General features: G+C 40.7%; 1 protein-coding gene and 1 long non-coding RNA gene across 9 annotated transcripts in view; one reads left to right on the forward strand and one right to left on the reverse strand.

The window, feature by feature from the left end:
• The window catches only part of LOC308477100, a 40,672-nt gene extending 32,347 nt beyond the window's left edge, over positions 1-8,325 (reverse strand). For 3 of the 7 annotated variants that reach the window (XR_013986372.1, XR_013986373.1, XR_013986378.1), the window contains exons 1-2: positions 6,538-6,785; positions 454-514 (exon numbers count right to left, since the gene is read on the reverse strand). This is a non-coding gene — a long non-coding RNA (uncharacterized lncRNA). Of the gene's footprint in view, positions 1-453; positions 515-6,537; positions 6,786-6,805; positions 6,908-7,737; positions 7,996-8,246 lie in introns of those variants that run through there. The other 4 variants (XR_013986374.1, XR_013986375.1, XR_013986376.1 and 1 more) reach the window with 4 other exon arrangements.
• Positions 8,314-23,589, forward strand: part of MKI67 (marker of proliferation Ki-67) — a 35,775-nt gene continuing 20,499 nt past the window's right edge. The window contains exons 1-8 of one of the 2 annotated variants that reach the window (XM_081005186.1): positions 8,314-8,432; positions 13,312-13,424; positions 15,064-15,145; positions 15,240-15,355; positions 16,996-17,065; positions 17,633-17,708; positions 18,522-19,964; positions 22,076-22,305. In XM_081005186.1, coding sequence (XP_080861312.1) covers positions 13,333-13,424; positions 15,064-15,145; positions 15,240-15,355; positions 16,996-17,065; positions 17,633-17,708; positions 18,522-19,964; positions 22,076-22,305 — 2,109 coding nt within the window. In that variant the 5' untranslated portion in view covers positions 8,314-8,432; positions 13,312-13,332. Of the gene's footprint in view, positions 8,433-8,511; positions 8,588-13,311; positions 13,425-15,063; positions 15,146-15,239; positions 15,356-16,995; positions 17,066-17,632; positions 17,709-18,521; positions 19,965-22,075; positions 22,306-23,589 lie in introns of those variants that run through there. The other variant, XM_081005187.1, reaches the window with a different exon arrangement.

A 23,589-nucleotide genomic window follows, 5' to 3' on the forward strand; every position in this document is an offset into this window, starting at 1 on the left:
CCCCCTTCCGCGACCTCCTCGCCAAGCCGAGCGAGCGCGGGCTCCCTAACCCGTGGATTTTAGTAGGGGCAGAGAGCTGCTAGTGCGAGCGCGCCCCCCGCCCATGTTGCGCCCGGTGCGGCCGGCTCCCCTGGCACCCCCCACGCTACGCCACTGCATTAAGCTAAGATCTCGTTCTCATAAGTCACTGCCATTTCAGACCCCATAAATGCATATATGAAAAGTTAGAATTCCCCCTGCAATGTACATCACTTTAGAATTGTTTGCATTTATTGCACTGGCCATTTTAATTCCCACTATCCCAGTCTGGATAGATCCTCTTGTAGCTAATTTGCAAATCCATTTTTCTTCTTACAAACCTGAACAATTTGGTGTCAACAGCAAATCTGGTGACCTCACTGCTCACCCCTAACCCCAGGTTATTTATGAACAAGTTCAAAAGTGGAGTCTTACCAAGAATCTTGGGGGACTTGGCTTTCTACATCTCTCCATTGGGAGAACTGTCCATTTATTCCTGAGAAGGGAAGGTGACCTTCATTACTTCATGAAAAGCAGCGAAACTTCAAACACTCAGGGGACTCTTCTGAGAAGCTTTTCTTGGTCACTTCTCCCTGTTCTTTAACCAGTTACTGATCCATAACAGGACTGCCTCCATAGCTGGTCTCCATTTTATTTCACCTCTTTTTATTGTTGGCTTTAATGTTTTTGGTAATTTGCTCCTCAAATTCTTTTTTAAATCCCTTATTGTTTGCATCCCCCCCCCCCCAGGGCTGTGCTCCCTTTGCCAAATGAGAACAAAAAAGGAAGCAAATAAAAAGGAAGTATTTTTCTGAATGAAGCCTTCTCCAATAGCTTCCCTGACTTTCCTCATTAACCACGCTGGCATTAGTGGTATCTCTCCTTATAAACTTGGTTCACTTATCTGTAAGTCTTAACATACTGGTAAAAAATCCTGAATGTGTGCTAAAGGCTTGGTATCTTTCTTTTTTTATTACAGTAAAACTATAGTGAAGTTACTTTGCAGCATTATTTCTGCAGAAAATCCTTTCTTTTGAGTGCACTCCTATGCAGCAAGCCTTGGCATGTACCTCATTCTCGAGATACTGAAAATATGTGAAAATATAATTCAGATAATTACAATTGTATGGTCAAAATGATTTGTTCCCACATGCTGGAGTGGTTAGACTAGGATCTGGGAGACCAGGGCTCATATCCCCACTCAGCCATGAAGCTCACAAAGTGACCTTGGGCCAGTCACTGCCTGTCAGTAAAACCTACTACATAGGGTAGTTGTAGGTATTAAATGAGGAGGAGAACCATGTATGTCAACTTGAGCTCCATGGAGAAAGAGATGGAATAGAAATGCAATAAATAAAATAAAATATCCTTTTTTTAAAAAATGATATTTATTTATTTCTTAACATTTCAAACACAACACTTCAAAAAAGAAAAAAGAAAAAGAAACAAAAAAACAAAAAAATGCAAATACAATACAAAATCGCTACATAGACTAAAAAGAAACACATAAAAACAAGCAAAAACAGTTTAAAAAGACCTCAAACATTTTCAATATCTTATATTTCATTCACTTATTTCCAGCGACCTCCTCTCACCTCCCTTTTTGTATTCCACTTCTATTATTTGTTTCGGCAATTCCTTTCCATCTTACTCTGTTTTCTGTTCTATAATTATCTTAACACATTCTTGCCATACTTTTCCTTTAATTTTCTATTAATCTATCTATACCTAATTCCTTATGACATTTCTGCTAAAGCCATATAATTTCATTCCAACATTTTTCTAACATTCCTTAATTTTACAATATCTCTATAAATGGTCTTTAAACTTTTTCCAATCTTCTTCCACCGACTCTTCACCCTGGTCTCGGATCTTGCCAGACATTTCCACCAATTCCATATAGTCCATCAATTTCATCTGCCATTGTCCAACGCTTCAATGTTTTCAAAAAGCAACCATTCTCTCAACCAGCAAAAAGCAGATAGTTCACAGCAAAATTTAAAGGTCTGGCAGGGCAGGTCCTCCTCCTTCTTTAGCATCCATCAATATCTTAAGTTTTACTCGAGGCTTCCTGCCCTGCCAAACAACTCCAGGAGCATCCCTCTGCCACCTCCTGAAACCCTCCATCCCATCCAAAACTTGCAGTGTTTGAAACAAAAGCAGCATCCCCAACAACACAGCAGCCCTCATCCCCACCACAGTAACTCGGCCCAACAGTAACAACTTCTGATTTGTCCATATTTCCAAATCCCCCTTCTCCTCAATCCAACATCCTTCACAGTTATCCTTAAGCAAATTCACATTTTTGGCAGTCATACTAACCCCCAAATACCTCTCTTTCTCAACCAATGTTAGTATCGCCTCCTGAAGCTCTGTCAAGCTTTCCTTTTCCAATTCAGATAGGGCTCTGGTCCTCAAATTCATCCGTTCTTCTTTAAGTCCAATCATAACGAATGTCAACTTATGTTCGCCAGGTTGTCTTTGTATGGATGGGACTCTCCTCTCCAGTTGTATTATTTTAGATTCAGCAGCAAGGGTTTTTCCCCTGACTTCATCTGCAGTTTGCCATATTGAAGTAGATTCCTGTGTCAGTTTCTGAGTGGTTTCTGAATTAGTATTCACCTTTTGTCCCAAGTTATTTAAACTTTCTACAATTGAATCAATTTCAATATTTGCAACATCCAATTTCACATTTCTCGCATCTGTTTTCTTGTGGAGTTGTTCCAGCGAATCGTTTATTTTCAATAATGCAGCCACTATGGCCTCCTCTGTCAACATCTCGTCTGTTTTTTCTTTTCCGTTTGCCATAACACTTAAAAGATTCAAGGTCAATTCCAAAGTCTCACACTTTCTTATCTTGCAGCTGGAAATTCCGCTAGCCCAGCTCCTATCAAGTAACCAATTTCAAAAGCTTCCACTAGGGGAAAGCGAGTTGTATTTGTATCGGTCAATATGTCCTCTTTTAAACACAGTTTCAATAATCCAAAGTTAGTTTCAATTTTCAGTTACCGTATTTTTCGTCCCATAGGACGCACCTAGTTTTTTGGGGGGGAAATAAAGGAAAAAAATTATTTGTTTGGGCTGCCTAGGCTGCAGATGTGTTCCCGAAGCGCCGGGCGCTCTGCTTTCAGGGCGCCCGGCGCTCCGGGAAGCAGGCTGCTATCCGCAGCCTAGACATCCCTGTGGGACCTCCCGCAGGGCTGCCTAGGCTGCGGATGTGTTCCCGAAGCACCGGGCGCTCTGCTTTCAGCGCGCCCGGTGCTCCGGGAAGCAGGCTGCGGATGTCTTCCTGAAGCCTGGAGAGCGAGAGGGGTCGGTGCGCACCGACCCCTCTCGCTCTCCAAGCTTCAGTGAAAGCCTGCATTCGCCCCATAGGACGCACCCAAATTTCCCCTTCATTTTTGGAGGGGAAAAAGTGCGTCCTATAGGGCGAAAAATATGGTACTTTCCTCCTTTTTAAAAAAATAAAGTTCAATAAGATTGTTTCAATTTTCCGTTACTTTTACTCCTTTTTAAGTGCAGATGAAGACAATGGAAACAATGTATCTCTCTTATGCTAGCTGTCACCGAACGTTCTATTCGCTGTCAATGAACCTTCCAAGACACGTCGGTTTTACTGGCAGCCCGTTTCCAGGTTCGGAACGGTGGTATTTTAACTTCCTCACTCACTCCTGCAGGGATATACAATCCAAAGCCTCCCCCCTCTTCTCCTGCTTCCAAGGGGGGTTTAATATTTTTTACTGATGAGAATTTAGTCCTTTACAATAGGCTTTCCAAGACTTTAGCTTGCAGCCTCTTTGCCTCAGTCTTATTTACAAAAAGGGGAGGTGGACTTCCTGTTTTCAACCTCCCCGTTTCGGTGCCAAATTAAGACGTTTTAAAAATCCAATTCTTCACTCTACTCACGGGTAGTTGCTTTAAGATCAAATTGTCGACAGGAAAAAGTCAGCGCTCTCCGGCAACAGCTATGAGGCTTCACTCCGTGGAAGAAGCAGTCGATCTGAAGCACCGCGCCGCTCACCCCACATTGCTCCGGATCCCCGAAACCAGGTTTCCCCGCGAGTAGGGGAGGCGCAAAAGGTGCCCGCCGAATCCCATGTTCACAGGCTTCACCCGCCTGTGATTTTTAGTGGGTCTCTGCCATCGCCGTGGCGGCCAGACCCGAATTTCCACAAGGCAAATTCCTCCTGATCAGAGGAATTCTGCCATTGCCGGTGGCGCCAACCCGGAGGTCTAAAATAAAATATCCTATTGTGATGTCCCTTATAACTGGCTCAAAGGTGCAACTTCCAAAAGCTTGTTAAAGAGCAAGTCTATCAAGATAAAATGATGTACATTGTCAGCTATTTACTCAATTACACCCTTGCACATGACACAGTAGTAACTCCAGAATGGTGTATCTGTATAACTGGGACTGAAAAGTTATACTATTTTGAAAATAACCAGGTTTTACTAAGTTGACCACTCAAACTTTACATATTGTAATCTAATGGCAAATTTACACTGCAATCCTAACCATGTTTAGTCAGAGGTTAGTCCAATGGGAACTGGATTCAGTGGGGCTTAGCTTACTCCCAAGTAAATGGGGTCAGGATGGCCTGAGCTGGATCGTGCCAGTAGCTTTGCCACTTCAGAGTAATTTAATTCCAAAGTGAAGCTAGCATTAACAAAGCTGTTTACACTGAACTACAACACATTTGAAGTGACTAAACATCATAGCCACATGAAAACAGCAAATGAGGCAAACTATAAAAATTACAAAAGCAAAGCACAAATGTCAAGAGATTTTGCTTTTTGAAAGATCTAAATATTAAAATGTTATGCCCTGCAGCAGAAAAGAATGTATGACCTTGCCGAGGCTTTGCTTCCTTTGTGTATATATTCTGCTCACAAAAACTTTATTAACTTGATACTAGACCATATATTCTACCAAGGCAAACTACTGGAAGTAAGTTAATATGCAGCATATAAATTGCAATGTATATGCTATTAATTTTCAGTATCAACTACTTTTACACAAAAATATATATAATTCACACATATATCACCTCCTTACTAAATCATCAATATACAAACACCCAGAGGTGTACACAGGGTCCCTTGTGCCCTCACCTGAAAAAAATAGCCTTATTGCAATACCACATTAGAAATTACTAGATTTCACATGACTCAGGTACTCAAAATGTCTGGAGTGAGGGTGAGGCGAGGCGAGGCAAGGAAGTTCCTTATAAGTCCTGTGGGGTTCAGTGGGGTTTACTCCCAGGTACCCTTAATTAAATAGGCAGAAAAAATTGGCATACGGCACGTGGGAGGGAAAACAGCACTTCTGCAGACCATGCATACAGTTTTCTGTGTAACAAGTGTACAATATTATACATTACTGGCCATGGGTGGAGTATCCTGTTTTCTCTCCTCAACACTCAAAGACATTTAGGTCTACACATACACTGTACATACTCATTTTGTTTCATTCATGTGTACAGAGTTTAGAATCTATAACTATCTCAGTCACCTTTTAAATTTTAAAGCGGTTTTCCTCATCTGCTTTTGATATTCACTTTTCCACTTTTTTGAATCTGATGACATAATGGAAAGTGGAAGTGGAAGCAGCTCAGACAAGACTAATGTAAGACGATACAGATATGAAATCAAAATGACTGCAGGTTTTATTCAGATTGAGGTTGGGGAGAAACCCTCCTCCAGAAAGCCTAATTGGGAGGGAGGATTGGTTTCTCTGTATATAATATAAATGTAAGAATGTTATCAAGCAGCCCCCACTGGAGGCTTGCAGTGCCACATCACAAACCTGGATTTGAATGAAGTCAGGGCAGGATAGAGGAGCAAATGTGAAGGCAAGCTGCACAACAGCAGCATGGGAGTGAGGAAGGGAGGCACACTGAGAGGCAGAAAGCAGTGGTTTAAAGTTGTGGAAGTTTGAGTAAAGCAGAGATGGAGGAAACTGGGAAGAAAATGGTAACTTTCAACACCAGCAGAAATTTTAGTAAATTAGGGGTGGAAGGTTTAAAGCAGCCACTCCCCCCCACCCCTTTCAGTGTTTTCTCCCTTCTTGTTATCCTGAAAATTATCCCTTTTGCATTCCTCAACTGCCTCATTTGAGAGAGATAAAGGATGTGGAGTCCTCAAATATTCCATAGTACTTTTTTGCAATGTATTTCACTCCTGGTTCTGCATGAAGTTCCAGATTTGATGTAGCAACTTAGAACAGATATTTTATTAGCAAGCACCCAAAATATACACAACATCCATCAACTGAGTTTAACCTTCTCAAACTCAAAAACCTAACTCACAAGATTCTGCTCATATTAAAAAAAGAAATGTGATGAAATTAGAACAGCCAGCCTAAAGGTTCAAGAGGCCCTACTCCTTGGACCAGAACCTAAGAAACAAAAATCTTTGCATTAAGACTCTTTTGAGATGGACATTTCTTCTATTTTGGTGGAAAGCTTACGAGTATGCTATTTATAAAATACTTTTTCTTTCAGCACCACTTTCACGTACTGCATCAGAAGGAGCTTCCCAATCTAGATAAATATTGAAACTAAGTAACAAAGGAGTCAACTTCCCATTCACTTCCCATTCATATATTGTCCAGGGAAACAAGAGGCTACTTTGTAAAAGAAAAAGAAAAGAAAACAGAAAAGAAAAAGTCAAACCAGCACACAAAGGCACAGGAAAATACTGTAATTATATTAAGCACCAGTATTTGATGGTAGCAGGAAGGATTATATGTTAAATGCCAAAGATAATGCTCGAGAGTAACTCCTACCCTTAGAAATTCAGAAGACTCCCATGCATCCTCTGTTGCATAAATGTAGAAAGCATTTATTTATAAATGTAGAATGTATTTATACGTACTCTTCTTTCTGAGCTAAAATTTCAAATATTTGAAATAAACCAGGTATGTTTTAGACGTATCTCTTTGTAAGTAAAAGTAGCTAATTGTTTCTGACGTGTCATTTACGTATGATTGAAAAGCTGCAGGAGTTCACCAGGGAGTTCACCACTGCAGCGATCTTGCACAAAAAATTGCGGGGAGGCACGGACACGGGGGTGAAGATGAGAACAAGTGTACAGTGGGACTGCATAGGAGAAAGGGTTTTTCAGAAATGGGAGTTGGGATGGTGAAAAGCAAGCTTTAGCAGTTGCATGGGCTTGGGACGGGCTGCGTACAAAAGAGATGCTAAACTGGAGAACTTGTGTGGAACTGCCAAATCCTGTATCATAGGACCCATCTCCTAGGGACCGAGGGGTCTTCTCCCTCCGTAAAACATTTGACGGCTGTTCCCCCCCCCCCCAGTTGATGGGCATCTGCGTGCCCGCGTCATGTGCTGAGCGGAGCTTGCTTGGCCCCCCAATATTTCAGTCAAGTTGCCACACCCCTGTCCTGTGTAGTCACCAGGGTGGCCCCCGGCGTGACCCTCCATTAATTTAGGGGGCGTGTCTGCACTTGGCAAGTTTTTCCATTTTCAGAAAAACAAAATAGGGTAGGGGGGATAATAATAATAATAATAATAATAATAATAATAATAATATTTATACCGCGCCCATCTGGCTGGGTTTCCCCAGCCACTCTGGGCGGCTTCCAACAAAACACTAAAATTTCTTTTTCTTAAAATTCAATGGAATTTCTTCAGCTACTTCATAAGCACTCAAAAGTTGTCATTATATCCACCCTGTTGTGCTATTTTTAAGCAGCACCTCAGAACAGAGGAGGGACGGCACCCTCATAAGCACGCCCATTGAGAAGACTTGAGTTCAGAGGCGCCTACTCGCAGGTAAGCGGCATTACGGCTGTCCCCTAAGCGGGAGCCCTTTTCCCGCCTCCGCCGCTTGGCGCGAGAAGCGAAGGAACCTAAACGCGCTCGGCGCTTCTCCTTACTGTCTGTTAAAAATTGAACGGCCTTCTGGGTTCCCCATTGGATCGTTTTTCCTGCTGGCGTCATCTCGCGTTCTCCAATCAGAATCCACCGCGCGTCGTTTTAAAAAGTAAATCTGATAAAACGTTGCGCCATATTTATGCTTCCGCGGAAACCATTCGGAAGTAGTCCCCACACAGCCCGCTCCCCCCGCCCCCCAGAAAGCTCAGTTCAGTGTGGGAGTGGTGAATGGGTAAGGAACATTCTTATATTTTATCGTTCTTCCAGGGCAGGGGACAACTAAGTTAAAAGAAAAGGCGGCAAAGTTTTGCGTGGCGGAGAGATACAAACCTGGAGTGAGGAGAGTTTTACGCCGGAGTTACGGACGTGACGACGTCAGAGCGGGGATTTGAATTAAGTGGGGAGTTAGGCGCTCGCGCGCACGCGGGTTTGTTACTCGGTTAGGACTGTTAGGGGGGAGAGAAGGGGAGAGCGAGAGGGTCCTGCGTATCCTCGTGGCGGAGGACGCGCGCGCAGGTAAGGGACGTTCAGCCCGTGTGGGGGGCGGGCACGACCCAGACTCTTATTGCGGGGGGGGGGGGGGGAAGAGAAGTTGGCAATGGGGGAAGGAGCATTCGCTGCCCACGGTGCTAAGGCTTGTTTGGGGGCGAGCGGTTGCGCCGGCAAAGCGAGTGAGTTGGTCCAACGGCCTCTTCTTTTTAAAAAGCGTCCCCTCTGTGCTGTTCGTAGGAGAGAGAGAGACGTTGTGGGAAATGAGGGTGTCATTGAGGGGAATCAATCAGTGAGATTTGGCGGCAGGGGTCCCTTTACCTTTGCCTTTAGTTTTTCCCCTTAGAGCCTTCACAGCCAAGGCCGGATTTAGGTTTGATGAGGCCCTAAGCTACTGGCGGTAATGGGGCCCTTTATATGTCCAGCTGTCCTTTGTGTGTTGAATATATGCTATATGGTAATTTATGGACCTAATAGGTATCTAAAGCCATTTGCCACTGTTGCTGTATATAGGTTGTATTTTATTTGTTTTTTTATCTTATAGTTTGGAAATGTACATGCAGTTTTTACCCCCTTTAATTTTCTTTTGGGCCCCCAAGAGACTGTGACCCTAAGCTATAGCTTGTTTAGCTTATACGTAAATCCGGCACTGTTCACAGCACAGGCCTGGCTAACTTGGCGGTGAGAGCTGCGAATACCGGTAGGTGGTTTCCCCTCGCATTAGACCACTGTTTTGTGAGGAACGGGGCATCTTCACAAGACTAGTCGCGAGGTATGTTTGAAATGCGCGCCTTTCTCGCCTTTCCGGAGCGCGCTGCATCCACAGAGTATCTCTCTTATGGAAAATCGGGTTCCAGCAAAATGCTGCAGGGTGGCTTTGTGCAGAATAAATATTCGTAGTCGGACTACAACTCCCATCAGCCTCAGCCAGCATAGTCTGGCATGATGGGAGTTGTAGTACAGTAGAACAGTTTGGGGAGGGGGCACTTCGTTGGCTACATCTGATTTAACTTGTTTGATTGTATCTTTTGGGAACAATTGCATAACTAAGTTGGCAATCCTAGCATACCTGACTTTTCAATGTCTTTGTTGCTTATTCTGCTGAAACTTTTTTGCTTCATGTAATTCTGTTGAGACCATTTTAAATTAAATGAGTTTTCTACAGAACATGGTACTTCTACTTAAAAAAAAGTGCCACCTGCCTCTTTGCTGGGTTCTGTATAAAAATATCGTAACTATGTTGGTATCCATATCACACATTAATGTATCTACAGTTACCATCCTAAAGTTTCTGGGGTTTTTTTTTTTTTTTTAAAAAGAAAATGTTTCTGAAGGAAATGTACTTGTTAGTAAACCTTCACATGAGGTGGAAACATGGAACAAAATAGTTGCAAAGCCAGACTATTCTTCCAGTTGTGTATGCAGATGAAGCTGTTTCACAAAAAGCAGCAACTGCAATATTCAAATATGTATTTATAATGCCTGTAGGCTTGTTCACATATAACCATGAACACAATAACAGGCTGTCTCAGTGTAACTACAACTGTTTTTGTGAAAGCGTAGTTGCTGCTTTGTACAGCTCCTCTATTGTGTATACAGATTGTAAAAGTTATTGCTTTGACAGTACTGTATGGGGTAGACAGTAAAATAGATGCATTTATATATCTGTATAGTACAGTACCTGGAAATCAGTTAGTGATTCACATGAGGAGGAGATATGTGGTTTCAGTGTCCTATGGATTCGAGTTAAACTGCTCATGTACATGACAGACTTTCTCTGACAAATTATTGGAATTGATTAAGAGGACTAGAACAACTTTATATGTAGAATGATTAAGAGCATTGTTAGTGGATTATTGCATACATACTACAAATAGGCCAGTTGCTATGCAGAAGAATAAATTTAATCTCATCAGAAATTACAATATTAAAAAACTGTTGGGGGGCAATTCCAGTCTCCCAGGACATTGTAAATGATAACAAACTTGCTGTCCTGTAATAAGGATACTTTATTCAGACTTGCAATGTGAAACTATATATCAAGAGTTTCCCTTTTTTCACTTGTGGGCTGAAGTAAGGCAAAGATCTTTTTTTATTTATTTATTAATTTAAATGAAGTTGCTAAGATGGTATACAATCAGTGTTAGAAAATTCAGATTTTTTTTATTTTTTTTTTTGCAAGACAGCTCTAAAGTCTTATTTTTCAAACAATGCGCTGTGATCAGTTAAACATCTGGATAGTTCAGATGACAACCTTGAGCTTTTAGAACTTGAAGAAGAAAAGTCCACATGTATATTGGCTTATTCCAACTTCTTTTTCTTAATGGTAACTGCTCCTGCTCAGGCTGCAGTCTGAGAAGCATTTTGTTTCCAGAAATTCATTCCCAATTGTGTAGATAAAATATAACCAATAGAACTCTACAGGATGGAGTGTTACTGTATGAAAACAGTCTAGATCCAAGGATCCCCAGACATGCACTTCCAGATGATGGAAATGCCTAGTGCCTGGTTAATTTTGAGCACTGTATACAATTCATAATAAAAAACGGTAGAACATCCATCATTAAACTAGCAATATAACACATCTTATAACTCAGCAACAGTAGGAGCAGTTGACCTCCAAATGCCAAGCAGAGTAAATGACATAAAGACACCAGCAAAGAGGACCAACGTATTTCTAGTGGAAGGCAATTCTGTAATCGGGGAGCCATAACACAGAAGCCATAACATGAGTCCCTTCCAGAAGCAGGATGCTGGAAACCACAGAATGGGATGGTGCTGTTGTTCTCAGGTCCAGTTTGTGGGTTTCCCACAGGCATCTGGGTGGCCACTGTGAGAACAGAATGCTAGATTAGGTTGTCAATAGGCCTGAAGGCCTGATCCAGCAGGCTCTTCTTACGGTCTTGTTGTTTGAGTCTTGGTTTTAAATAGAACTATAAGAAGGGCCTTTCTGTCAGATCTCAAAGCACAGGCTGGCATATAATGGGGAAAGGTGCTCTTTTAAGTATCCAGGCCATGCAGGACAATACACTAAAGTGAGCACCTTAAATTGGGCAAACACGTAACCAGCACAACTGTTTCAAGAGTGCTGTCACAATATTGTATCTAGTTTTGCTACTGAATAGTGAGGTGGGAGCATTTTTGCACTAATTGGAACTTCTGAACTGGCTTCAAGGGCAGCTCTATGTAAACATATTGTAGTACTAAATGAAATGTTAACAAAACATACAAGTTAATTGGCATACAAATGCCAGGATGTCTATTATTCACAACTGATTCTGTGAACTATCATTGTTATTTATGTAATTTTCACTGTCTCTATTTTCTCTGCATTCTTTCTGGCCTTTCTGGTTACATTATACCCATCCACCCCAACAGCACCCATGTGTGCAATATTTTGACAGTTGAGGATCTCACTCTGTGCATCTGATAATAATAATAATAATAATAATAATAATAATTTATTATTTATACCCCGCCCATCTGGCTGGGTTTCCCCAGCCACTCTGGGCGGCTTCCAAAAGAATATTAAAATACTATGATACATCAAACATTAAAAGCTTCCCTAAACAGGGCTGCCTTCAGATGTCTTCTAAAAGTCTGGTAGTTGTTGTTCTCTTTGACATCTGGTGGGAGGGCGTTCCACAGGGAGGGCGCCACTACCGAGAAGGCCCTCTGCCTGGTTCCCTGTAACTTGGCTTCTCGCAGTGAGGGAACCGCCAGAAGGCCCTCGGTGCTGGACCTCAGTGTCCGGGTAGAACGATGGAGGTGGAGACGCTCCTTCAGGTATACTGGACCGAGGCCGTTTAGGGCTTTAAAGGTCAGCACCAACACTTTGAATTGTGCTCGGAAACGTACTGGGAGCCAATGTAGGTCTTTCAAGACCGGTGTTATATGGTCTCGGCGGCTGTTCCCAGTCACCAGTCTGGCTGCTGCATTCTGGATTAGTTGTAGTTTCCGGGTCACCTTCAAAGGTAGCCCCACGTAGAGCGCATTGCAGTAGTCCAAGCGGGAGATAACCAGAGCATGCACCACTCTGGCGAGGCAGTCCGCGGGCAGATAGGGTCTCAACCTACGTACCAGATGGAGCTGGTACACAGCTGCCCTGGACACGGATTTAACCTGTGCCTCCATGGACAGCTGTGAGTCCAAAATGACTCCCAGGCTGCGCACCTGGTCCTTCAGGGGCACGGTTACCCCATTCAGGACCAGGGAATCCCCCACACCTGCCCGCCTCCTGTCCCCCAGAAACAGTACTTCTGTCTTGTCAGGATTCAACCTCAATCTGTTTGCCGCCATCCATCCTCCAACCGCCTCCAGACACTCACACAGGACCTTCACCGCCTTCACTGGTTCTGATTTAAAGGGGAGGTAGAGCTGGGTGTCATCTGCATACTGATGAACACCCAGTCCAAACCCCCTGATGATCTCTCCCAGCGGCTTCATATAGATATTAAAAAGCATGGGGGAGAGGACAGAACCCTGAGGCACCCCACAAGTGAGAGCCCAAGGTGCACTGTATTCCATGAAAGCTAATGCCATAATACATTCATTAATTTTAAAGATGTCTTGTTCAAATTACTTGTACGTCTATGACTTTGATCATGTTACTGAGAAATGACTTGAATTTTTTTTTAGGAGCTAGTGTTAATGAGCAGCAAAACAGTATACGTGTACAAATAGTACACTTGTATGTGGCTCCTGTATTATATAATGTAATTTGCATTATATGTTGTAGCTATAGACCTGATAAGGGGCTTTTACATACAGTTTCGTGATAATCTGGGTTTAAGAAAAGTGTAAGAAAATTGTAATTCTCTTGGTGTATTGTCTTAATAGAAAGGTGCTCATCATATATTCTAATTAGGTAAAGTTTTATTGAGTTCTCAATGTTCAATCCTTACAGGTAGGAATTACAGATGAGAAAATGCCACTTTTTGGGAAAATTGTTGTCATTAAAAAGAATGGGAGTGATGGAACTCATTTTCCGCTGACTAGAAACTCTTGTTTGTTTGGAAGGTAAGACTTATTTATTGGAAGGTATTTTGAAATACAGCTTTTGAATGTTGGAATTTAATTGTCTGAACTGTTCTTTTCACAAAGTGAAACAGTAAAATCTTTGCTACAGGAAACTCCCATTTACACAGAGGTTACATTCCAAGGCACCACATATTTAAGTGAAATTACGTATATTGGGGCACCATTGAAAAAGCCTGCAAACACCTGTTAAACCTCTAGAAACGCTTGAAAAAAAGCCAAAAATCCACCCAACTCCACAATCACTCTCCAAATCTACTTTCTTAAACTCTCAACTCTCCATAGGTGTAAAAGGCTCCTGGGACTGCACTTGCAAAGGCTAGAGACTCCATTTTTGCTGTTTTCGCTCTTTTAGGGCTGTATTTGCCCCTTTTTGTGCCCCTTCTGGGGATGTGCGCGTACCTGCTTGCACTTTAAAACAGCAAAACTTAAGATGTCAATTAAATTGTCAACATGCCTAAGCCCTGCATCAACGTGCACATTTTAGGTTTGCACACTGGTGTAAATTTGACCTTTTTGAGAGCTAGTAGATAGGAATTTGTCTTTACTTTTGGGTTTAAATTTAATTTTTCTTCACAGTTTTGAAACTCTCAAGTGAAGCTATAATATTTTTGTGAGGAAAAATTGTTAATAGCATGCTTTCAGTGGGTCAAATGAAAGGAGCAACATTCACTTGCTATTGGAGATATAAGCATCTTTGCTGTTCTCGAATTAATGTCTCGGGATTGTCTGCTTCAAGTTCACCGTACATAAGTCAATAGAGAGAGCTCTTTTTCAACTTTAGAGAAATTTTTGAATTGTACAACCTGCTCTGAAAGGTTGAACTTTACTAACTCCAATAGTTATTCAGTCTTTCTGTTTTACATAAGCAAGCGATATCGGCAACATCTATGTTTATCATTTCATATCTTTGGAGGGTTTTATTGGGTGCAGGTGTTGCTCTGGTTTAGAGTATCTTTTCTCCAAGTATCTACGTGAATAGGTATCAGTGGCCAAGTGCATATTTAATGAAGGCAGGGGAAAGTTTATGGCAGAGGTAGCCAACCCACAGCCTGTGAGCCATATATAGTTCCCCAGGAAGTTTTTTGTGCCCTCCCTTTGCAACCTTCCAATTTGTCCATTAAAAAAATACTATTTCTTCATCGACCAGTTCTACAGGTCCCCTGTTCTGATCCATAAAATGTATTCTTTCTTATGTATATATTTATATTTTACAGAATTTAATAAATAATAATAGCTTATCAAAAAAGGATTTTAAATAGTATTGATAGAATATAAAAGCTTTTTGAAGGCAGCTTGCGAACGGCAATTCTAGCCATGGACACATTTACACTTTGGGCATGCTTGCTTTGGCATGCAAATATCACGGTTCACCCTGGACCAGTGTGGCTCTAGACCCTGAATTGATTAGCCATCTCTGGTTTATGGCATGCCAACAGTAAACATTAGTGGTTTTTTCAGTTAAAACAGGTTCAGTTTTCATAATACTACATAGTTTGTCTTTATAATTTTTCTAATATTTGAATAGTAGCATTATGGCATTTTATATATAAAAAAAACCCCCTTTATTTCTGCGTAATATACAAATGTTAATCTGAAAACTGCATGATTATATTTAAAGGAAAAGAGAGTGTGACATCAGAATTCAGCTGCCTCAGGTTTCCAAAGAACATTGTAAAATCGAAGTCAATGAAAATAAGGAGGTATGCATTCTTATTTTTTTTTGTATTGATTTGTTGTGTGTCTCTTGGACTTTTCTTAATTGACTGAGCTGAATATTTTTAAATCTATTTTTAGGCAACTTTGTTTAACTTAAGTCCTGCAAACCCAACAGAACTCAATGGAAATATTTTTCAGCAACCTACATACTTAAAGCATGGAGATGTATTCACTATTATTGATCGTTCTTTCAGGTAGGTAACAATGCTATACACAGCTATGGATCTACTTAAATAAAATTACTCTTGTCACGTTGCCTAGGTTGGGTCAAGTCATTGGAATTTTTAATGAGTTTATTTTATGTTCAGGCAACTCCTTTGTGCAGGGGTTGCATTTTGAGTCATATTGTGTGTAAGGCAATTCCATCCCCTTCTGGGTCAGAAAATGGCATGCATGGAAGGCCACACATCAATTGGATGCGTGCAAAATGGTCGCCACCTGTATTTCACAACTTTTATATACTGCTTGATTGTAGTAAAGCCTCTTAAGTGGTTATAAAAAAGAATACGTTAAAATTATCAGTACAAGACAGTTAAAAACAGGTATTTAAAAGCATTCAAAAAGATAATTAAAATAATCAGTAAGCAAAGGGAGATTAAAATGCATCATTCAACTTGTCTGCGTAGGCTAGCCTAAACATGTTTTAAGCAGGCATTGAAAATACTACAGTCAAGACTCCTATCTTATATTAGTAGGTAGAGAGTTACAAAGTGTAGGTGCTGCAACACCAAAAAATTGTGGTTTTGTAACTGCGGAATGAGTATTATGTTGTGCTGTGTCAGTTCTGCCGATTGAAGTGGTTGATAGGGAATATATGGGGTAAAGTAATGCCACAGGTAAAGTGGTCCAAAACTGTTATGGGTTTGTATACTAATAGTGACACCATGAACTTAGCCTGGTAACAAATTGGCAGCCTGTGTATATATCTGAGCAGAGGTGTTATATGTTGACAGAATCCCAATCATTTCAGCAACTGTATTGCAGCATTCTGCATTAACTGCAGTTTCTGGTCAGTAAAAGTGAAGCTTACTTACATACAGTGCATTGTAGTAATTCAGCTTTGAAATCATTAATGCATGAACTACTGAGGTTACCTGGGCCTCCATTGACAAAGCTGGATCCAAAAGCAGCACCAAATTGCATACTGGCTAATTCAGGTGAAGTGCAACCCCATCCATGGCAAGTAATTGATCAGTTTATTGCACATGGGATCCAGACACCTATAGTGCCTCCACCTTGGCAGGATTCAACCTCAGCTTACTTTCCCTCATCTGTCCCACCACTGTGTCTGGGCACAGGTCCAGGCTCCATGTGGCTTTGTATAGATTTTAAATAGCACTGGGGGATAGAATTGTACCCAGGGGTACTCCATAACATAACTGTCAGAGATTCATAAAGCACTCTCCCGGTGCTGTTCTCAGGACTGCAGGAATGGAACCCCAGTAACACAGTGATACCAGTGTCCATTCCACTGAGTCAGTTCAGGAGGATACTACGGGAAATGGTATTGAAAGCTGCACAAGAGTCAAGAAGCAGGAGCAAGGTCACAGTTCCCTTGTCCTGCTCTCTGTAAAGGTCAGGTCTCAGGCAGCCAAAACTGACTCTGTCCCATAGCCAAGCCTGATCCTAGAACTCATCTCCTTTATTCACCTCCCTGACTGTTTCTCAATTTGTTGCTACTTACACTTCTTGTTTGGCTCTGACTGTTAAGGCTGGTGCTTTCTTTGCATTATCCAGCCCAAAGAGTTTTCAACAACTGGTTTGCAGCCAGGGTATTTAGCTCATCAGTGGGATAAACAAATCAATATTAAGCCTACCTAATACCTTTAAACAGGTTTGAATATCCACCTTCATTACTTCCACGGAAGAGGAGTTCCAGGTCTCAAGAGAATGAAACATTACAGGTAACTTCATGAATACAATGAAATGTACCTTTGTATTTTGCTGGACTGAATGAAATGTGTAGCTATAGGTTTCCATATTCCCAATCTTCTTAAGTGGGTTTTTTACCTGCAGATGTAGTGTCTCCCTTTTTTATGTGTGGATGGCAACTGTATTCACAGAAACGTTTTAATGCCAGCACTCTTCTCTCCAAAGTACTATATTACTGAGAATGTATGCTTTTAATAGATGTTTTGGAAGCATTCTTTTCACAGCACATTTTCATATCATATTTTTTAAATGATTATGCAAGAACAACTGTATTCAAAGATGATAGATTATTTTCAAGATAGCTGTTACTCCTAGTTTAGGGGGTGAAGATAAATAAACAGCTGAAGCTTTTTCTTAATAAATGGAACTAGGCTAGAGGTGGTGGGTTCTAGTGAAATCTACTCAGTTAAATTATTCGATACCATATAAATATTTACTTCAAAAATAAACCAATGAATACTTTCCATAGGCACAATTTTGTGAACTTCTAAGACAAATAAAACATTCATTGCTCTGATACATTGTGTACAAATTTACAGGTTCTTCATATTCAGCAGGAAGAACAGGAGTTGTTGCACCGTCGGAATTCAGAATCTAAAAGTCCTCATATTTCTGGTTGGTAGTTATTTCATCTTATTTACCACTGTTAGGCCTTGAATGGCAAGAAAATGTAAAGCTACATAAACAGATACGTAGTAGTTGAAATCAAAGCATTTACTGGGATTCTGCTGTGGGAGGGAACAGATGAAGCAAGATTTGGAGAATTAGTTTTTCCTGTAGGGATGAATGTGATCCTTGATATGGGTTGTTTCCACCCATCTCTCCAGTGACAGGAAGCAAAATATTTTAGAGAATACACCTTGTGGGCTGAGAAAACCCCTTCCAGTTCTATTTCCTGCCAGTTCCACTGCAGGTTGTATTGCCAGCTGCTACGGGCATGGCAAAAGAGAAGAAGTGGGAACCGATATTCAGACAGCCACTTTTTTTGTTTGCTCTGGATTATGATTAGAGTTCACAAGCAGATAAATCTTAAATTTATATTACAGATTATGCTGATGTTTGTCAATGTACATATATACACACACAGAGGGGGGGGGGCTATTGCATACAAGGATAAGTTTTAAGAGTCCATTCACTATGGGCATGCTATTCTTAGTATCGGTTGCAAAGTAGCTTCATATGAGTGCATTTGGTAATGTCTGAGCTGTATGTTCAGGACTTTTATGTTAATCTTATTTTCTATGTAGAAGCAGGTGTTGTTGATTTTACTTAATTCCTCAAAAATATATTTGCCCTATAATCAGAACCTTAACTGACTGTAGAATTTGGTAACACTGTTTCATCTAACTTAAGCATTATACCAAAAATAGAAACACTTTTAAAGAACACATTGTTTAAAAATGTATTCTTTTAAAAATCTCTTCTTAGAAAAGAAACTTGACTGGGAAAATCAGAATACTAATGAAAGTGACGAGACAAAAATTCAAGAATTTATTACTGGACAGTATGGCACACCGCAATCTACATACAAAACCTTCAGTTCAGAAAGGAAAAACGAAATGTCTCCTTTTAGTGAACTTTATGAATTAGTGAAGCACGAACCTGATACAAAAATAGCAGAGGAAGATTTTAGCAATGAAACATTTCTGCAGTCAAAAGAAGAACACTTAGCCAGAAAAGATGGTAATGATACCTTGGAAAAAGCTGCATCTCAGATACCACACAGGATATCTGAAACTGGTCAAACTAAGAAGGCTGGAGGTGTAATTTGGAATGAAGTTGAACATTCTCGTTATATTAAAAGTCAAGGAATAAACAGTGTGATATCAAATCTAAGATCTGTTGAAAGGAACAGATCCAAAAGATCATCTTTGGGTCTTCAAGGTTATGCTGCAGAACGGAAGCAAGAAAGTGAAGGCACCAATCAGTTAAATTTCCAGAAAGCAGAAGAGAATGAACTAGATGGAACTGAAGGGATTAAAAATGCAAGTAATGATACAAATCTAACAGCAAGTAGACAAAGTGCAAAGTATTTCCATGAATCATGTTCCATAGTATCATTGGAACCTGCAGATAGAGCAGGGTGCCCTGAAAAGTCAGAAGAAGAGCCAATAAAGACAGCTGATGTGGAAATCAAAGCTAACTTAACAGATACTTGCAGATCGGTTGAAAGCATTTTGTCCATACCAAAGTCTAATAAAGAGAGTTTTCAAACTTATTCTAGTCCACGTTCTAGAAAATCTAGACGTTCTTCAAAATCTAGAATGCAACAGGTAGATTCATTGATTGAACTGAAGAATTCCACAGAAACCTCTTCTGAAATTGAAGAGTGCTCAATGAATGTTAGTGCAGCGGAGCCTGATTTTATTGCCTTGACAGAAAAGTTTTTAAAAATAAAAGGCAAGAATGAAGTGCTGGCCATAGAACCAATACAAACTCTGAAAGCAACAAATGAGATTTGTATGAACAACACACAAAAAGATAGAAACTCTGGAATCATTGCCTATTCATTTCGCTGTCGTAACAGTAAAAGCCCCCGGAGGAGCATTAAGCAAAATGAAGACTTTTTAAATGGGCATTTTTCTACAGAGCAGATGCATATCAATTCAGAGGAGTCATTAGAAGTTCCTGTAGATACTTCTGGAACAGGTTGCATGTGCACACCTAACCAGCCACCTGAAAAAGAGGGAAACTGGCTCCAGGAGGAGGAGGATGATAAAATAAAAGAACCAAAGATGAAGGCCCACAACCAGAGTTTTGATAATAAACACTATATACCAGGTCATGAAAATAATGTACCAGTGCCAGCAGAGGGTGAGACTGCTTCAGAACTGAATGCAGCAAGCGCATTTACTATAAAAAGAAAGTCAGGTAAATACTTGCAGTACAAGCCTAAGACTATCATTTTGAGATTGTTTCAGAAATTTGTCGTGACTTTTTCTTGAACTTGTAATTTTGCTCTCTTTATGTAATTTTATTCGAGGTCTGTTGGTTATTCTATTTATAAAACTTGTATGAATACCAAACGAATTTGGTTACTACAATTAAGAGAAGTACAGTGCACTAAAAATAACCCCAACAGATTTTTCTCAATTTTTATCTCTTACTAGTTCTGTTTTTAAAATCTTACTTTAACAGAAAGTATCCTTACTATTTTAATACTGAAGTGTCATCATACACTCATTTTCTGACACTATCAGTCTTGTATTTAGGTCCAAGAGACCTTTTTAAGGGCATACTGGGGCGGGGGGGGGATGATTTACTTCAAAGTGACTATGGTTTAAAAGAAAAAATAGGTTTCTGTTGGTATCACATTCCAAAAGAGTTTAACACAAAAACTATTCGGAATATGTGACCTGACAGTGTTAAGAAAAGAGAAAGCAAAACAGAAACAAATGCCTAAGTTTCTGTTAGGGGTCTTCTACTGGAGTGCAGTAGAAGGCTTTTCAATATAACCCAATAGAACATTACAAATATGAAATCAGTATTGCAGATTTTAACTATGAGTATGTCTTCTGTCAGGACAAAACAAACCTGGAGCAGAAATAACCCCCTAGACCAGGGGGCAGCAAAATTTTTCAGCAGGGGGCTGGTCCACTGTCCTTCAGACCTTGTGGGGGACCGGACTATATGGGGGGGGGGGAATGAACGAATTCCTATGCCCCACAAATAACCCAGAGATGCATTTTAAATAAAAGCACACGTTCTACTCATGTAAAAACACCAGGCAGGCCCCACAAATAACCCAGAGATGTATTTTAAATAAAAGGACATATTCTACTCATGTAAAAACATGCTGATTCCCGGACCATCCACGGGCTGGATTGAGAAGACAATTGGGCCGGATCTGTCCCCTGGGTCTTAGTTTGCCTATCCATGCCCTAGACTAAAAGTTGATCAGGGGGGTCCAAAAGACCTGCAATCTTTTGTGACAGGTTTTTGTATGCACAGAAAAAAACTCCAGTGCTCTTGAATTGGTGCAAATACATAAAAGATGAAATTTTAGTTATCACTCCAGAAAACAATGAATTAACAATAAATAATATTCAAATTATACTGACACTCAGTATGTAGTAACCAATTCACAGAAGAAAAAAAATATTTTTCATCACTTAACTGTATCTTCTTGGTCATTATATCAGTTTCTGTGATGTTCCTTATTTTAGCCAACTACAAGTTTGAATAGGATACCTCATTCTCCATTTGGTTCCAATAATAATATTTGTTTATTATTATTGTTTATTAGCAAGTTCCATTGTCAGCTTAAAGTATTTCACACTTTAAAAGTATGTCATATAACCTAAAGCATCGTAATTGCAGGTAAATGTACAAAATACCTCAATATCAAGGCAATTTGAAAACTTATCTTTTTACATGTTTTTGGACAAATCCAATAGATTTCATTAATTAGTCTATCCCTGCTATCAAGTGATCCTGCTTATTTAACATAGTAAACAAAAATCAACAACAGCCTACCTTTACATTCTGAAACCACCAAACCTCTTGCCGATCATGAGGTCAGCAGTTTGAATCAGTGCTATGGGGTGAGCTCCCATTGCTCTATCTCAGCTCCTGCCAACCTAGCAGTTCAAAAGCATACAAGCGTGAGTAGTTAAATAGGTACCACTGCAGTGGGAAGGTAAATGGCATTTCCATGCTCTCTGGCTTCCGTCATGGTGTACCATTGCACCAGAAGTGGTTTAGCCATGCTGGCCACATGACCTGGAAAAGTTGTCTGCAGACAAATGCTGGCCCCCTCGGCATGAAAGCGGAGGTGAGCGCCGTACCCCATAGTTGAAGTCAACTGGACTTAACTGTCCAGGGGTCCTTTACTGTTACCTTTTACTCCCTTTGTGATTGGAGCTAAATATTTATGTTGGAATTCAGAATAACTTTCTTCTGTCTTTCTTTTAGATAAATTACCTAAAATGAATCAACCTTCTGATTAGCTTTGTAAGTTGGTATATTTTGCTCTTTTGTAGAAGTTAAGAAATCACCTAAAAAGCGGAAGGACGAAGAACCTGACATATTAATTCAGCCTCTTGGAAAGAGAAAGAGGGTGTCCTTTGGTGGGCACTTGAGTCCTGAACTGTTTGATAAACGCTTACCTCCAAACTCACCACTTAAAAGAGGTGCAACTCCAGCGCGACTGAGCTTGCCATTTGGAAACTCGCCTCGAGCGGTTTTGAAATTTAGACAATCTCGAATCAAGGTAAATAATTTTCTGTACTGAAATGCCTCAAAAGCACCCAGATCAAGTCTTCTGCTTCTCATTCTTCCTGTATAAGTCCCATTGGGTGAAATCCAACATTGTGTAAGAAAACTCCTTCCCCTGTTGCTCTGTATGCCGCCCCCCCCCCCCCGCACCAAATCTCCAGAGGGTCCAAACACTTTGAAGCAGGATTGGTGGACACATGAGAGCTGGGGTGCAGGGAAGAAGGCCCCCTTGAGAGTAAATTTGTTCTAATGCCACAATATAATTGGATATTATCCATTCCTTCCAATGGGGCTTACAAGTAAGTAGGTATAGGATCCCTGCCTAAAATTTCTTAATTCAGAAGTTGTCAGGGTAAATGAAGTGTCCTTGAGACAGGTTTATGATCTTGAATGCAGGGAAATATTATTTCCAGTGTGGGTTGAGCAAGTTCCAGTTGCTTGACCATTTGCTTCAGAGGTCTTGCTCCCTGACAAATGCTAGCAAGGGAAGACTTGTTTCCACCATGGGATGAGTGGGGTCTAGCCCCACTCCCTTGTTTTCACCTGCTGTACAATAACTCTCTTGAGAACTGGCATTTTTATTAAAAGTTGGATTATGAGTAAAAATAAATAAAATTGCAGCAAGGGACAACATGACTCCATTGTGGGTTGGAGCAAGTAGTTTGATGTTACTGTTCTGTATTGTGGTTTTTCTATTTAGTAGTTGTAGTGATTGTATTTCGTTTTATCATGTTGTGTGCTGTCCTGTGCTTCGTTTGAGGAAGGCCTCTCAAAGATAAGTGTTTTATCTTATTTAAAAGAAATGAGCAGAAAAGATGTCTACTTGAATGAATGCAGTCCATTCTCACTGAATAAAAGTTCTTAATTTTGGCTTGACAGTGCCCTTTAAAAAAGGAGGAGGAAAGCTCTCATTTAAGGAGAAGGGCTAGGACAGGTTTGAGGAACCTCTGGCTTGCAGGCCAATCTTGGCTTGACAGGCTTCCCCATTGGCCCACAAGTGAGGGAGGCAGTTGGCCAAACCAGCTTGAGTCGCTTCCGAATCAGCTGGTTGTTGGGAGCCTTTGAAGCGGTGCACAAAGCAGGAACCCAGTGGCTGATGCAAAGCGAAGATGTTCCTACTTGGTTCAGGTGTCATGTCCCTCCTTTCATTTCAGCAACTGGATTTACAAAGAAACAGCTATTGAAATGATGTGGAAAAACACGTTGCTTTTAACAGTGCCTTGCTGCCTGCTAGTGCTTTGAAGTCTTAAATTTGGGGTTTCAGAGCACCAAATCCCTT

Source organism: Podarcis pityusensis, assembly GCF_964106645.2.
Source record: "Podarcis pityusensis genome assembly, chromosome: 5".
In the NCBI taxonomy this organism is placed as follows: Eukaryota; Metazoa; Chordata; class Lepidosauria; order Squamata; family Lacertidae; genus Podarcis; species Podarcis pityusensis.